The sequence below is a fragment of the Triturus cristatus genome, chromosome 8 (genome assembly GCF_964204655.1).
Source record: "Triturus cristatus chromosome 8, aTriCri1.1, whole genome shotgun sequence".
Classification (NCBI taxonomy): domain Eukaryota; kingdom Metazoa; phylum Chordata; class Amphibia; order Caudata; family Salamandridae; genus Triturus; species Triturus cristatus.
In genome coordinates this window covers 818,633,677-818,648,848 of record NC_140591.1, presented here as the reverse complement: position 1 = coordinate 818,648,848, position 15,172 = coordinate 818,633,677, and the positions used below count along the sequence as shown (strand labels likewise).

General features: G+C 40.1%; 1 protein-coding gene across 2 annotated transcripts in view; it reads left to right on the top strand.

Annotated features, from left to right (window-relative positions):
• The window catches only part of FGF14 (fibroblast growth factor 14), a 1,410,348-nt gene that overhangs the window by 1,046,997 nt on the left and 348,179 nt on the right, over nt 1-15,172 (top strand). For both annotated transcript variants that reach the window (XM_085622269.1, XM_085622270.1), the window contains exon 3: nt 9,688-9,791. In XM_085622269.1, coding sequence (XP_085478395.1) covers nt 9,688-9,791 — 104 coding nt within the window. The remainder of the gene's footprint in view (nt 1-9,687; nt 9,792-15,172) is intronic.

The following is a 15,172-nucleotide window of genomic DNA, read 5'->3' as shown; positions in this document are numbered from 1 at the left end:
TGCAGTGCTCCTTCCAATTCTTCTACGCTTTTAGTTTAATACAATATTATGGAACACACATTTGGGAAACATGTAAGATTGGGAGGAAACACATAATTTAGTATATTTAAAACAAGCACAAGAAGGCACCATTTGTTAGATGAATAATGATCCATATCTGCACCTACAATTGCCAGGACTGATCATGAATTGTAGAGTCTCCTTGGAGGCAGCTTAACTGGACTACGGATGCAGTAGTGTTTACTTTCAAAAGAAGTGGTAGAATTATCCAATTTCCTGGATTGTTTATCCAGGCCATTTTAATCGCCACCAGAGGCGAAACAAAACTCAGACCAAAAATGGCTGTAGCCAGGTCATCTGTTTATCAGCTAATATTTTCTCTCGTACTTTGTCTCTGAGATTTTGGACCCACAAGATAGGACATGCAGATTGTTAGAATATCTATGTCCACCCCTTCATTTTGTGGAAATGATTACTTTATTTTTTTAGGTACTTGTCCTATTGCGATGGTGGTAGTGTGATGGTCAGAAGGGCCAAGGCTGACATGCCCAAAGTGGTTCTGTTGCCACTGCAGATCCCTTTTGATGGAGATGCTTGTTTAAAGCCAGCCAGGAATGTTTGCTTGAGTGGGGTATGCTCTTAAAAGTCTCGAACCCTTCTGTGTTCCACTGTTGTGAAGGAAGGAGCAGATGCTGGCATTAGATTGGTGGATCTCTACCATACCCCCAATGTTTGGGCATAAACTCTAATGCAGTTTCTACTACTTTGCACATACCCTTGGCACTGTGGATACAGTTTTGGTTTGTTTCTGCTGTTCTGTTTAAGTATTCACAAATATATGGGTTTGTGAACAGCATTGATCATAACCAAAGAGCTACAAACATGTCACAATTTGTTGGGAAGGGTTACGATCATCCATCCATTTTAAATCACTATGCACATATCATAAAGCTTTCTGAATATTAGCTACTTCAGAAACGTAGAATACCATATCCTTGCATTGTTTATAATGCTTTATCCTTGAATTGGTTCTGTGATTGCTGTACCATGTATGTTCTGAGATTGAAGAACAATATAGCTTTACCATTATTATAATGGGTCAGATTCATAGAGATCTTGCTTTAACTTACTCTTGCAATACTCCTTAAGTCCAAGGAGTACTTTAGTTTATTCCTGAAATTGGTGATTAAGCTATGTGTGAGTTCTCCTTAGTCACATATACACATACACCAGTGTTTGTGAATCAGGCCCACAGAATACAGCCAGCAGCCATGTTTCAATATTGTGTTGAACCTAAAGCCTCTCTGAGGTTGTGCACTGACTCCACTTGAGAGTACCACTATTGTTGTGGGAGCACTGCCTCATTGTAGCCTATTATGTTGATACTATAGATGCTACTGTTAGTAATGTGTTTGTGTGCTTTCCATCTGATTTGATCATATTTATATTGTACATTTTTTTGGATATGTGAAGTAATGTTCAATTTGTAGTGTTCATACAGCCGTTGGTTGGACATTTATATTTTGACAAAGATTTTGCTGTTACTTATTCTTGTTCTAAATGTTATGAGTGAAACAGAAGTACACCAGGAGTACATTGGACTCACTCCTGAAATTGATGAGTAAGGCAGGAGTACTGCAATAGTATGTTTCTCCTACTCATACATCAATTGGTATGGTTCAGTCCTAGAGGTTTAAGCACAACCCTTTGTTTCAGTATGGGATTGTGTTTAACTCTGCTAATAGTATCCAGTGACCCCATTTGAGATTGTGGTTAGCCTAGTGGGACCAGTGAATCATTGAATCCTATTATGTGTATTAAATTATTTTCATTAAAACCTTGGTCAGTTTGTTCACATCATTCCTTAATTTGCAGTAAAATAAGTGCGATCGTCCCCGTTAGGAGGTGACTGCAGCTTGCACCATGTATTTCCCTTGCCAACAAAAGTACCAACACAACTACTAACCATTACACTCTTACAAGTGTGAAAGTTAAGACTATTCCAGGTCCCTAAAGCTATTAGAATGTCTTGGGTGGCAAGTATTAGTCATTTTTAATTTATTTGGAATTAATAAACAACTAATGATGTGCTCATCTCTAAATTAGACAGACAGTACCGCCATGTGGCATACTGCCATAAGTGCCAGTGTTGACAATTATGTGCCAGTGCCGAGCTCCGAAACCACCAGCTTAAATTAATCACCTGTCCACATCTATCAAGGGTGATTACGTGAACCCCCTTTCTTTTGCAGACTGAATACTCTGAATGTTGTTTCCCAGGAGCTCAGCATTTGTAGCAATACCAAAGGGAATGATGGACGGAGCGTTTGAGCAAATCAAACACTCACCCCCAGTCAACTGATCTGGGTTTAATCCATCATCATTCTTTAGCTCACTCCACCACCCCAGTTCAGACATGGCCATATGCAAATCAGTCTGACCCTGTGCCTCATGGGAACAGTCCAGCCTGAACTGCCAAGCCATGTCTTCCCTGGACCAGAAACAAGCATCCTGGGACCGGTTTCGGGCTCATAACCCTCATCAGCCAGGCTATCTTGAATCCAGTGGCAAAGTGAGCAAGGGACCCATGTCTGGGCATACCGTGCCAACTTAGGGAAAACAAAGCGATACCAAAGGGGATGATGGACGGAGCGTTTGAGCAAATCAAACACTCACCCCCAGTCAATTGATCTGGGTTTAATCCATCATCATTCTTTAGCTCACTCCACCACCCCAGTTCAGACAAGGCCATATGCAAATCAGTCTGACCCTGTGCTTCATGGGAACAGTCCAGCCCGAAATGCCAAGCCATGTCTTCCCTGGACCGAAAACAAGCATCCTGGGATCGGTTTCGGGCTCATAACCCTCATCAGCCAGGCAATCTTAAATCCAGTGGCAAAGTGAGCAAGGGACCCACGTCTGGGCATACCCTGCCAACTTAGGGCGAACAAAGCGATACCAAAGGGGATGATAGAGGGAGCGTTTGAGCAAATCAAACACTCACCCCCAGTCAACTGATCTGGGTTTAATCCATCATCATTCTTTAGCTCACTCCACCACCACAGTTCAGACATGTCCATATGCAAATCAGTCTGACCCTGTGCCTCATGGGAACAGTCCAACCCGAACTGCCAAGCCATGTCTTCCCTGGACCAGAAACCAGCATCCTGGGACTGGTTTCGGGCTCATAACTCTCATCAGCCAGGTTATCTTGAATCCAGTGGCAAAGTGAGCAAGGGACCCACGTCTGGGCATACCCTGCCAACTTAGGGTGAACAAAGCGATACCAAAGGGGATGATGGACGGAGCGTTTGAGCAAATCAAACACTCACCCCCAGTCAACTGATCTGGGTTTAATCCATCATCATTCTTTAGCTCACTCCACCACCCCAGTTCAGACATGGCCATATGCAAATCAGTCTGACCCTGTGCTTCATGGGAACAGTCCACCCCGAACTGCCAAGCCATGTCTTCCCTGGACCGGAAACAAGCATCCTGGGACCGGTTTCGGGCTGATAACCCTCATCAGCCAGGTTATCTTGAATCCAGTGGCAAAGTGAGCAAGGGACCCACGTCTGGGCATGCCCAGACGTGGGTCCCGTGCTCACTACGCCACTGGAGTCAAGCTATCCTGGCTGAAGGGGGGTGAAACCCCGAAACCGGTCCTAGGATGCTTGATTCTGGTCCAGGGAAGACATGGCTTGGCAGTTCGGGCTGGACTGTTCCCATGAGGCACAGGGTCAAGACTGATTTGCATATGGCCATGTCTGAACTGGGGTGACGTGGTGAACAAAATAACGATGGATTAAACCTAGATCTGTGACTGGGGGTGAATGTTTTGCCAATGTGCAACATTCCGTCCATCATGTTGTGTGTTTTGCTGTTCGCCCTATGTGGGAAGGGTAAGCCCAGACGTGGGTCCCGTGCTCACTACGCCACTGGAGTCAAGCTATCCTGGCTGAAGAGGGGTGAAACCCGAAACCGGTCTTAGGATGCTTGATTCCGGGTCAGGGAAGACATGGCTTGGCAGTTCGGGCTGGACTGTTCCCACGAGGCACAGGGTCAAGACTGATTTGCATATGGCCATGTCTGAACTGGGGTGACGTGGTGAGCAAAATAACGATGGATTAAACCCAAATCTGTGACTGGAGGTGAATGTTTTGCCAATGTGCAACATTCTGTCCATCATCTTGTGTGTTTTAGCATTTGTAGTCATTTAGAGAGCCCTGTGATCCTTGAAGTTATTCACTCTGGTGGACTCAGGGATACAGGTAACTTGTAGGGTTATCATGCATTTTGGGTGACAATAACAAACACCTGCTTCATCCACCATAGCAGTTGACTGGAGAGTGACTCTGGTAGTAATTCAGTATATCTTGCCAAAAAGATCTACACTTTTCATTATCTTTATTTTTAAGGAAAGTCCTCAGTTTTCTGATCAAAGAACAGGTACATTCAGTCACACAATTTGCTAATATATTTACGCATGGAATGTTCATATGATGATTGGTATAAAGGTTGTTTGCTTGATCATGTAGGTAGCTTATGGTGGGCTTCAAACTCTAATGACCTACAAATGAAAATTTAATAGGTACCTGATAACAACGCAGGGATTTAAAAATATTGTTTAAAATCAGTGCAAAGGTATGGTAAAAACATTACATGAGAAGAATCAAAGTTCATGGACACGTCACATTGATCTCAAAATTAACTCCTGAAGACAAAATTGGTGAATACATGTGCTTGCTCATTTCGTTTTGTAAGACTATATGCTAATGAATACCACACAGCAGTGTTAGTATTACTCCTAACTAGACAATTACTAAGTAGTATACACACAGGAACACAGATGGTAATGCTGCACCTTTTACACCCTGCCAACTAAAAAGTGACATCTATGGAGACACTTTAGCACCAGATATCATTTATAGATGCAATTTGTACATATTTCACATTATGCCAGGATGTACACATTCGGGAATTCTGCCCAATTGCAACTGTGAACTTTTAGTTGGCAAGTGGTTACCAACATCTTCTGGCCTGAGCACTTAAGCGAGAATTTTTGTATTTGTTGATATCTTCCGTGCAAACTTAAATACGGTTATTTTTTAGGATGTTAATTTCCACACGCAGATTTACTGCAATTAATGTTATTTCAACTTATATCTCGAACCTGGTGCTGACACTATCCTAAATCATAAACAATTCTGCCCTGGGACGCAGTTAGGGTTGGTTATAGTTGCAAAAGGTGGTCCTACAGTCGGAATTGTCTCACTACTGCACTACCTGGGGGAGGTGGTTGATTATCTTTACTTCAGTGGCACCATAAGACATCTGTTACCTTCTCTGATAGATTTCCCAGAGAAGGACTTCCTATAGTGGGAAAAAATAACACAGATGAGTGGCTACAATTGTCTTTCATCACTACAACTCAGGTGACACCATGGAAAAACAAATCCCTGTAAGCTGATATCCACCCATGTTGGACAGAATAACTGGCTGCACGGATGGGTAAATTTGAACTATAATACAAGACGGGACTAGCAATTGTGTCCTTGAAGGCTAGGGAAGGTCAGTTTAATTTATCCCCTCCCCTACATTGATGGGGATGATTAGACATCAGCTTCATTTGTTCACTGCCTTTCTAAACCAGCATCCAACTAGATTTAGCAATACACACCTATGACGCAGAATGGTCTGATTAACAATATGATCTCATGTCCTAAATAGTAAGACATTACATTAAAAAACAGTCACCTTTGTTTCCTTTGTAAAGTCTCTGAGATGTGAAGGAGAAAATATTTCATACATTTCAATGTTTTTTTATATCTATTTCCACAAGTCTTTTATTGGGGATCCTAAATAGTTAGCCCTATGGTGTCACATACCGCTAACAATCTGGGGGTCACTATCGCCACAAATATCATGTTAACCATTCTTATTGTTGATATGGACATATATGAAATAAAAAATGTAAATTGCCATATGTTTTACAACTTTATTCACTCTAATGCATTTGCTCCAGTAGATCTGAGAGGGCAGTATATCTGAGTATTGTCCATGTATAGCTGAACTTTTTAAATGTTCTGAGCGCAAGGGCACCTCTTTTTGTTGGTGAGTAGTGTTGACAAGTGGAGCCCTGATGCACACATTATGTGATTTTCCTCCAGGTGGATTTGATTGAGCAAAATAATATAACAAAGCCACAACAAAGCTCATTCTGCGCACATATAAAAACCAGTGGTAACATTCCACAAAATATATCAACTACATCAATGTTTAGGTCAGATTTCCAATTCTTTCCTTATATTGTGCATCATCTACTTGAAATTAAAAGAGAATCAATACTTAAAATGTAATTCTGCTGTGGTCACATTGATCCTCAGCCCTCCACCACTCACCTCTTATTTACTGGAATACTTACTGACAATTGGTGAGCCCAGAGGGAGTGAATTGGTGAAAGACTGTCATAGGTTTGTAAAGAGGAGTGTGGAACTCCTCTTACTGAGCTGTTTGATGTCCTGGACCACCCTAATCTCTTGGTGCATTAATTGATAATGGTACAATTGGAGAGAAAGCTGCAATGGAAGAGATGTCTGTGGGTCAAGGTGGAGGGTGCGTGGTTGGACTATCCTGGCATCTGTGCCCTAACTCAAATGCAGATTAGCTCTAACACATTTTCCATATTTCCACTGTCCATAAATGGGACAGAGAAGGGGTAGCTGGGCTAATTGACAGTACAAATAGGCCTTGATAGAAGTTAACAGCGTAGCCTATCACAACTCATCTTTCCAGACCATTAACAACTCAGTCCCACTTCAAGACTCATAACCATTTATTGGTGAGGAATGGAGAAAGATAAGAGCATGAAAATACCTGGAAAGACATTTATCTGCACTGCTGTGGACTCTTTTTTGAATAATCAATATCAGTACCTAATAATATTTTCTATTGAACATCATTTTATTTCCCTGTTATTTATGATTTTGTACATTGAGTATTTTGGACAATAATTTTGCCAGATAGATTTGTTCACAACATTAACAAAACTGCAGATGTAAATATAGGTGAATCACCCCCAGTGCGCAATAAATTATAGGTCCCTCAAGTATGCGTTTCTCTTTCAGGGGGCTGTCTACCCCTCTTTACTTTCCTGGCAAACACATACCTCTCAATGAGTAAATAAATTGAGTTTACCAACACCATTTAAATAAAAAGATGTCTTTTCAGAAATGAACAAATCATAATATAAGGGGATAGAATTTCAAATACAGAAGCTCTAGTGAATGGAATGGGTCAAAGGGTAATTCTACATATTTTGTTATATTGCACACATCTGACCCTCTGCACTTGGAGGGTGGAACTTAATTTCAATTTGCATGTATAAGATAGAAGATAAGTAGACACTTTTGAGTAAAAAGTGTTTTAATTGAGGAATATTCAGAATAATAAGGAGGCGATGGCAGATGTTGCTGAAATACATATGAGGTAGCAGCACAAAGTGGGCAGTCACACAACAATCCTCATACAGCAACCATTTCAATTATTTGCAGAGGAGATAATGATCTTTAAAATTCTTTCCCCTATGCTGTTACAGCCCATTTATATGTTGCTACGTTGATTAATAATTTCAAGCTATTTCTCTCCCAGCTCATAGGCTGAAACCAAAATTATTTAAAAGAGAGAAATTCAGCCTCTGGAAATTTCATAACAATTTTGACTTAAGTTTTGCAAAGAAATTGTTCTACGTGTTGAGCAATGATCTTCTGGAATATCAGGAAAACATTTAACAACATAACTTTGAAATACCATTACGAAGCTATGATCTGAAATCAGAGTTGAGTGCATTTGATATAAGGCTTACTGGATCTTATCTGTATTATTTATCTCACAGATTATTTTAATATGTATTGCATCAAACTTTTAGATCAAATTTATCTAACAGATGACCCAATCACATATTAAAATTCACTCCTGATTATGTTTATTGTAACTTTCACTGTTTTATGTGATGATATTCAGATATTAAATCATGATGGAAAATGCCTATCAAAATGTTTCCTATTATTATATGGTACAGGTTTGATCGTTGCACAGAATACCAATATCCTTATGTTCCTAATAGAATCTATATTGGTATTAGAGTTTTCAATGTTTTCACAATGTATAGCAATAAGTATGAACCTTAAATTATGCTCTGGATCCAAAACGGTTTAAGGAAAATTTGTATACAGAAGTTAGCCCACTCAGCTAAAACATGAAAATATTTAGGTGTAGCTGTTTCTCGTAGTTTGCAGATGTATGCATGATGTTAGTTATCTCCTGATCTTAAGTTACATTTTAGTTGTTTTGAATACCTTCTCACTTAAAGTTTATGATAAAACAATTTTTCTCAAATCTTCTGAGCTTCAGTGATTTGTTTTTGATCTGTTTGGAACTTGGTGATTTACTTTAGTCACCTCAATCCAACCATTAATTCTTTTTATTCGCAACTTCAACAAGCATAGATTGAAAGAGCATCTCTGAATTTGTCAAGCGTGTAAAGTGGATAGGATTTACCATTTTTGAAGTTGTGAGTTCATTGACCAATCCACATATGATAATCTTTCTGTTTACTCTAAACAAACTATTGTATTATACAAAAGATGTAATCAATTCCCAGTGTCGTCTCCTTGTGGTCTTTATAGCAATACATGCCTAAATTGTTTACATTTATTGCATTAATACTTTAGGAAGAAAATGATGTTTGATTTTTAAGGAACAGTAAAGCTATCCTCCATGAACGGATTCATTAATTCCACCAAAATCTGAAATATATCAATGTTAATCATTCCAGCCAATCCAGTTCAAAAGGCAGCATTTTTTCGAAATTCACATGTTTAATTGTCTTACTTTTTAATACTCTTTATTACGGTTTATCGTGCAATATATCTGCCAGCAGGCATGTCTTATGATACGAATAGGATTTTTCAAATCACCCCAACCTATTTTGTCTTTGCAACCCCTGTGAGAAGCAAGTTGTCTTAGTATAAACTTGACATCACTAAATATTGTACCATTGAATTGAAGTCAGCTTTTTGGGTGCAAGATTGTATTCCTTTCAAAATTCTAAACTACAGTTGAGAACATATTGGTAAGGAGTGCATATGGGCTTGAAGGTTTAGAGTTTTGTCAAATTAGAGCCCATGGACTTTGCACAGTTAAGAAATGACAGCATTTGAGTCTGTTGAGTGAGTTTAACCATCAATGAACTGATATGGTACCTTAACTTGGGGAGATCAGCAGGTATTTCTCTTTAAGTGTGTTTAACTTAAGGTGATGCAGGATCATAAATAGCTGAAAGACTACTGGGATCTAGGTGAGTAGGATAATATCCTCTTTGGTGAAATGCTCATGTCGATCTGGGTGTTGTCAGTGTAAAAATGGAACAGAAAATGTGAAATTCTAAGACTATAGCTGAAGATATCCACACACTGTCTGATACATGCAATTGCCAGGATTAAACCTGTTGGTGGTGAAGAGGGTGGAGAGTCTGACTGTTTTACTTGAATGTATCTATTTAATTTGTTTGCTTCTATTTTGTATTTTACTGTGGTCTGTTTTTTATTTACTGTTAAATGCAGTTCTGTGGTATATAAAATGTTTTATGATCTCTGATGAGTATGCATATTTTTGGTTTTTTTTCAGCATTATTCAACCTTATACCAGTGGGTCTTCGAGTTGTTGCCATTCAAGGTGTGAAGACAGGGTTGTACATAGCCATGAACGGGGAAGGCTACCTCTACACATCAGTAAGTACTGACATTGTGTTGCATGAAAATAGTATAAATAATGAATTATACATTAATGAATTCATGTAAATGTTTTGTAATGAGCTGGCATGTTTAAGTGGCCACTTTGCAGTGCTTTTTGTTGTTGATTTGATTCCGTTCGGTATCTGAAATCCCAAACCTGATAGAGGGGCATGGAACTGCTTGTTCCTTTTGGATGGTGTTATTTCAGGGGTGTGGGGGTGTGTGTTGGTTGGAAAGTTGTGATTGGGTTCTCATTAGAGGAATGTGGTCCCAAAGACATATAGCTGGGGGATAAACCCCTCAGGAGCAAAGTAAGTTTCAATGACCTCTTGAAGGTGAAAAGGGCTGGGAAGGGAGCTTAGTTGAGGCTCCAATATATTTTACAGCTGTATCTTCTGCACTATGATGGTTTTGTCTTTAGACTTTATAGTGACCATCCAGCACAGAGAAAAGAAAACTGTAGTCGTTACCCAGTCCTGCATTGCTGACAATGATATTCCAGAATGATCCTTTGTTTGCTGATATCTACTTAATTCTTGATATGTACTGTGGCTTCATTCACTCTATGGCACCTTTAACTCATGAATCTGTTTGGGTATCAGCCTGGAATTTCCTGATCTGATATTGCTGCTGGAATGATGTGGGAATGTGCATTTTGCCTAGACTTTCTAGACCTTTTCCCCCAAAGATCTTATAAACCAAGCATTGAATCACAAATCTGAATATCTGTGGCTCAGGAAGCAAGTAGAGTGCTTTGGGGCCAGTAAGATGCCAGTCTTCCTTAGATTATGGTTGAGTCTTGCTGCTTGATTCTGAAAACTTTGGAGTTAATATATTGCAATAGTTCAGACGAGACAGGTCCAGTTCTATTGTGATACTGATGAGGTGGCCATTTTGCAGAAATGGGAGAAGTTTGCCTAAGGAACAGACATTGTTGGGTTACAGAACACCCCAACATTATCATGTTATGGAGTGGATTCCGTTGAGCTACAACCAAATATGCTGTTTTTCCAACTTGGCATGCTTGAATGTAAACAAAATAGAGTGGCCTATTATAAAGCCATCACTGCTCTAAAAGGTACTCTGTGATAGCACTGATTTGTGCTTATGCACTGCCTATTTCCTCATATTTCATGCCATACGGATCCAGGCCGTTACACTTCTGTCCCGTGAGAGGCAATTGGACAGATAAATCTCCTGATGCCCGAAGGGAAGCATTGTGTCTGAATTCGTCCTGTGACAGCATATGAAAAGTTACCTTCTGAGAAACATCACACACCAAACGGAGAAAAAAACAAGCACAGGGTCTCCCAGGGGCGCGCGGACAAAGCCATGTGGAAGATTCATTGTCCGGGACTGACAGTGGAAAATTCTATCTCATGAGAAAGAATGGAAGAGCTTTGCTATCACCCCCACGCTGACGGCCATGAGAGCTCTAAGCTATAATGCACTGTCTAAATGAAAACTCCCGAGAGGTGCCCAGGTTTAGCTACCGCCTCCTGGTATTATAGTGTTTAGATTTTGCTCACGCACAGCTGCTTCCACATGCTTATCTCAGTGAGCCTGCCTTTTCTACTTGTAACTGTTTGAACTGTAAAACAATGCAAATCAACTACACTGCTGCAGATATGGCACCCAATGGGATGGGTCGAATTGTGTTAGTGTTTTTCGGTTAGTCAGTGAGAAAGTGATCTCAAGGGAAGAATGATTCACCTGTCAACCCATGTGAGCCCTATCCTTAAACAAGCATTTGCAATGCAATTGGTCTCGCATTTGTTAAAGTTAGAGCTCTTGAAAATATCAATGTTTTTTACTTTCGCTTTTTTAATTTGCAGTGACGTTATTATATTTACATAGCACTATTGTCAATGGTATGGAAAAGCTAAAGTAAAAATCATTGCCATTTTCAATGCCAAAGATCTAACTTTAACAAATGTGAGACCTATTGCTATGGAAATGCAATCAGTCTCGCATTTATTGGAGTTGGAGTTATTGGCATTATAAATGCCAATGTTTTTTTACCTAGCCATGTTGCAGAGAGCAGTGCCATATGTGGCCAAAAGAGGTCCCATGGGACCCTTTTTGGTCACATATTGTACTGCACCCTTAAGAAGATATGGTAAATCCACCCTGCCCATAATGCATTGCATGCAAGACAGTACCACAAGTACATTCAAATAGCTATGTCCATTTTTACAATAAGTAGCTTTGAAATGTGCAAAAGAATTATTATATTAATTCCGAATTAGGTTGTACTCTATGTGGAGCTGATGTAAGGAAATGTATAGAAGGTTCATATAAATGTGAGATGTGCTAGTGAGTAATGTACCCACTGCCATCCTTGCTTAGGACCAAGCATGTGTTCTGTCTGAAGCCCTTTAAGAAATTAGTGCTCTGAGGTTCTAATTAAAACCTAGGGAGTAATAACACATGTAACAGGGAGTGTCCTCATGGGAGGTTGCGAGAAGAGACAAGGCAGTACTAAGGAGGGACTACTAAGCCTATTGACCAATGAAAAGCCATTATTTATAGAGGACAGACGGGCGGGTAGTTGGTGGAGTTTTATGCCCATATCCTGAATACAGCATGTTTCGAAGAGACCCACAAAGCGCTACCTAGGCGAGACCTAAATATACAGAGGAATCAGTTTAAAGGAGCCGTCCAATGTAGAGAAAAAAAACAGTTCTCTTTGCCTAGTCCTGCATAGCTAACAGTCACTGACAATAGGCCTTCCAGAATGTTCGGCTGCTTGATGATGTCAGCTGGGGTTTTGAGTTCTACTGTGATATCATTCACCGGAGGGCTGTGTTAATGCATGCATTGAATAAATTAAGTCCACAGAGGAGCAAACACATAGCTGACAATTTTTCTGTTATTCTTTCAGAAACCACAAGACCACCACAGAAGGCCGATGTTCTATAATGTACATGTATTTTCAACAAATGAAATGCAAATGCACTAAGATCATTTGGTAAACAGTCTTAATTTAGTTACAAAAGTGCATCACAGTTTTGGTACGCTGTACCTTCTGCGATTTTTGCATGCACGCGTGTATTTTGTCTGAGCACAATACACATATAGTCGCACATAGGAGTGAATGCTCTAGAACTGAGTATCCTGTAAAATGCTGACATGCAGTATAGTAACAAGGGCATTGGCGTCATTACCAACTAAAGAAGTGCAATTGAGCACCTAAATAACCCTTCCAAGTTTTCAGGGAATTATGTGCGGATTGTGGTGCTTACCGCACCAAACTGCCATGTCCCAGTAAATACAGATCCTTTTCCCTTTGTTTAATTCAGTCCCATTTGCAATTACAATCTCAGTGCGGTTTGGCCCACTAGTAATCAGGCCCTAAGAGTGAGGTAAATGTACCTTCAGCACTCCTGCATATATAATTTACTCAGTGCAGTTAAGTCAGGATCTGCTTTTATCCACTCCTGCATGCCTTAAGAATACTGTTGTCCGGTTCTGATACATTAGGAGCACATATTGACCTCCCATCAACACCATTATGACCACAAATGTACAAAAGCGATTTTAAGGATTGCAGAAGTAGATAAATCTGCTCCCACCAAAACCGCGCCCCTCTGCTTGCTCCGCAGGGGGTGGGTGGCAGGAAGGGGAGCTGCAAGTGGACATCAGTTATGGTGGCCAGAAAACATGCCTTGTTCTTCTAGCTATTGCTATGGATCATTCAGACCATATCAGCATAAACGATTGCATTGTTTTTGAACGATAAGGCGCCTGGGGCCATATGTACACATTTTAGTAATTGAGATTCTTTGCAAATCGCGATCAGGAAATCGCAATTCTTGATGAGTGAAACCCACTGAGTTTCATTTAGCGATTTCTTATGGGGTTCCATAGATCTACCTCATGACTATTAATGAGGTAGGTTATAATTTGCGACCCATTAGGAATCAGACCACCATGTCTTTGATTGCTTTTTTAAATGGGATGCTTTTAAAAAGAAAAAAATGAAACTTTTATTTTTTTTATTTTTTCAAGCGCAGGTAGTAGTCCTTTGGTTCACTGCCTGCTCATAAAAAATATTTGTTTTACAAAGGGGGTCTCTTCCCATTTGTGAATGACTACCAACACCCTTGAGGTGTCGTTATAAACATTTATGGTTTGTGACCGTTTTTTTTCATTCATACATACCATTGTGATTCGGGATTAGGAAGAGATGCCCTAAATACTCCCCTTCAAAATTGTGATATGCTAACAGTTTGTTTAATTGATATTTGGCATTTTTTCACTCTGCGAATCGGGTTATGTATGACCTCAAAGTAGTGTTTGTACATATGGTCCCTTGTACATAACATTTAGTTGCCGAGGCTTCTTGTACTACATTTAGTTAAAAATAGGCACTTGAATGCAATCAGCGCAACTCTCTATCGTTAAACATAGCCCCGCTTCGAGGCATAACAAAACGGGCATTTCAGGGATTTGTTTGTGCCTAGATGATCATATAGAGGGTCAGGATTTATATTCAAGAATTCAACACCTACAATTGGAAATTGTAGGTGTAGGAAATTGTAGGCTCTTGCCTTTTAATATGATGTCACTAAAACTGGTACTGACCTCATGTGCTTTTATTCTGCTGCTGTGTTCAGTATTTCTTGCTGAATTGCTCTGCTGATCAATACATTATTTAAAATTCATTGACATCAGATCTGATTAACCCACTGTAATTAAAGACACACTTCTTCAAAGAACACTACCACCTCAAGCAATAGGAACTTTCTTTTGTGTAGAGGTAGTGGTAACATCACTAAGGGTTTTCTAAAGGTCAGGCTTGACAGCGCAGCTGTCTGCAAGATGTATTGTTTACACATACTGTCGACTTTGGGTCTATCCAGCGCCGTTTTACTCTCTCACCTCATACTGTTGGCTCCATGGTGTAGCATTCCTCCTCCTATGGAGTTGAGGCATTGCAGTGCATGAAAGACTATTTGATATTTGAAAAATACACTCAGCCATCACACATTCGACTTTTTATCTCATAAGTGCAATATGTTTTTGTAATTTTTGTTTACCGTAGTAAGCATTTTAAATTTGTTTGTCAGGGCTCAAGTGTGAGCTATTACCACATACCATTCACGTCCACCATTATTACCACCACCAGTGCCTCCACCATAACCCCTACCAATACCACCTTCATTGCCACCACCATTGCCTCCACCGTTACCACTATAACACCACCTCCATTACCAGCACCATTGCCTACACTGTTACCACCAACAATATCACCATCGCTACCACCACAATTGCCTCCGTTACCACTACCAACACCACCTTCATCACCACCACCATTGCCTCCACCGTTACCAGTACAAACACCACCTTCATTACCACCACCATTGCCTCCACCG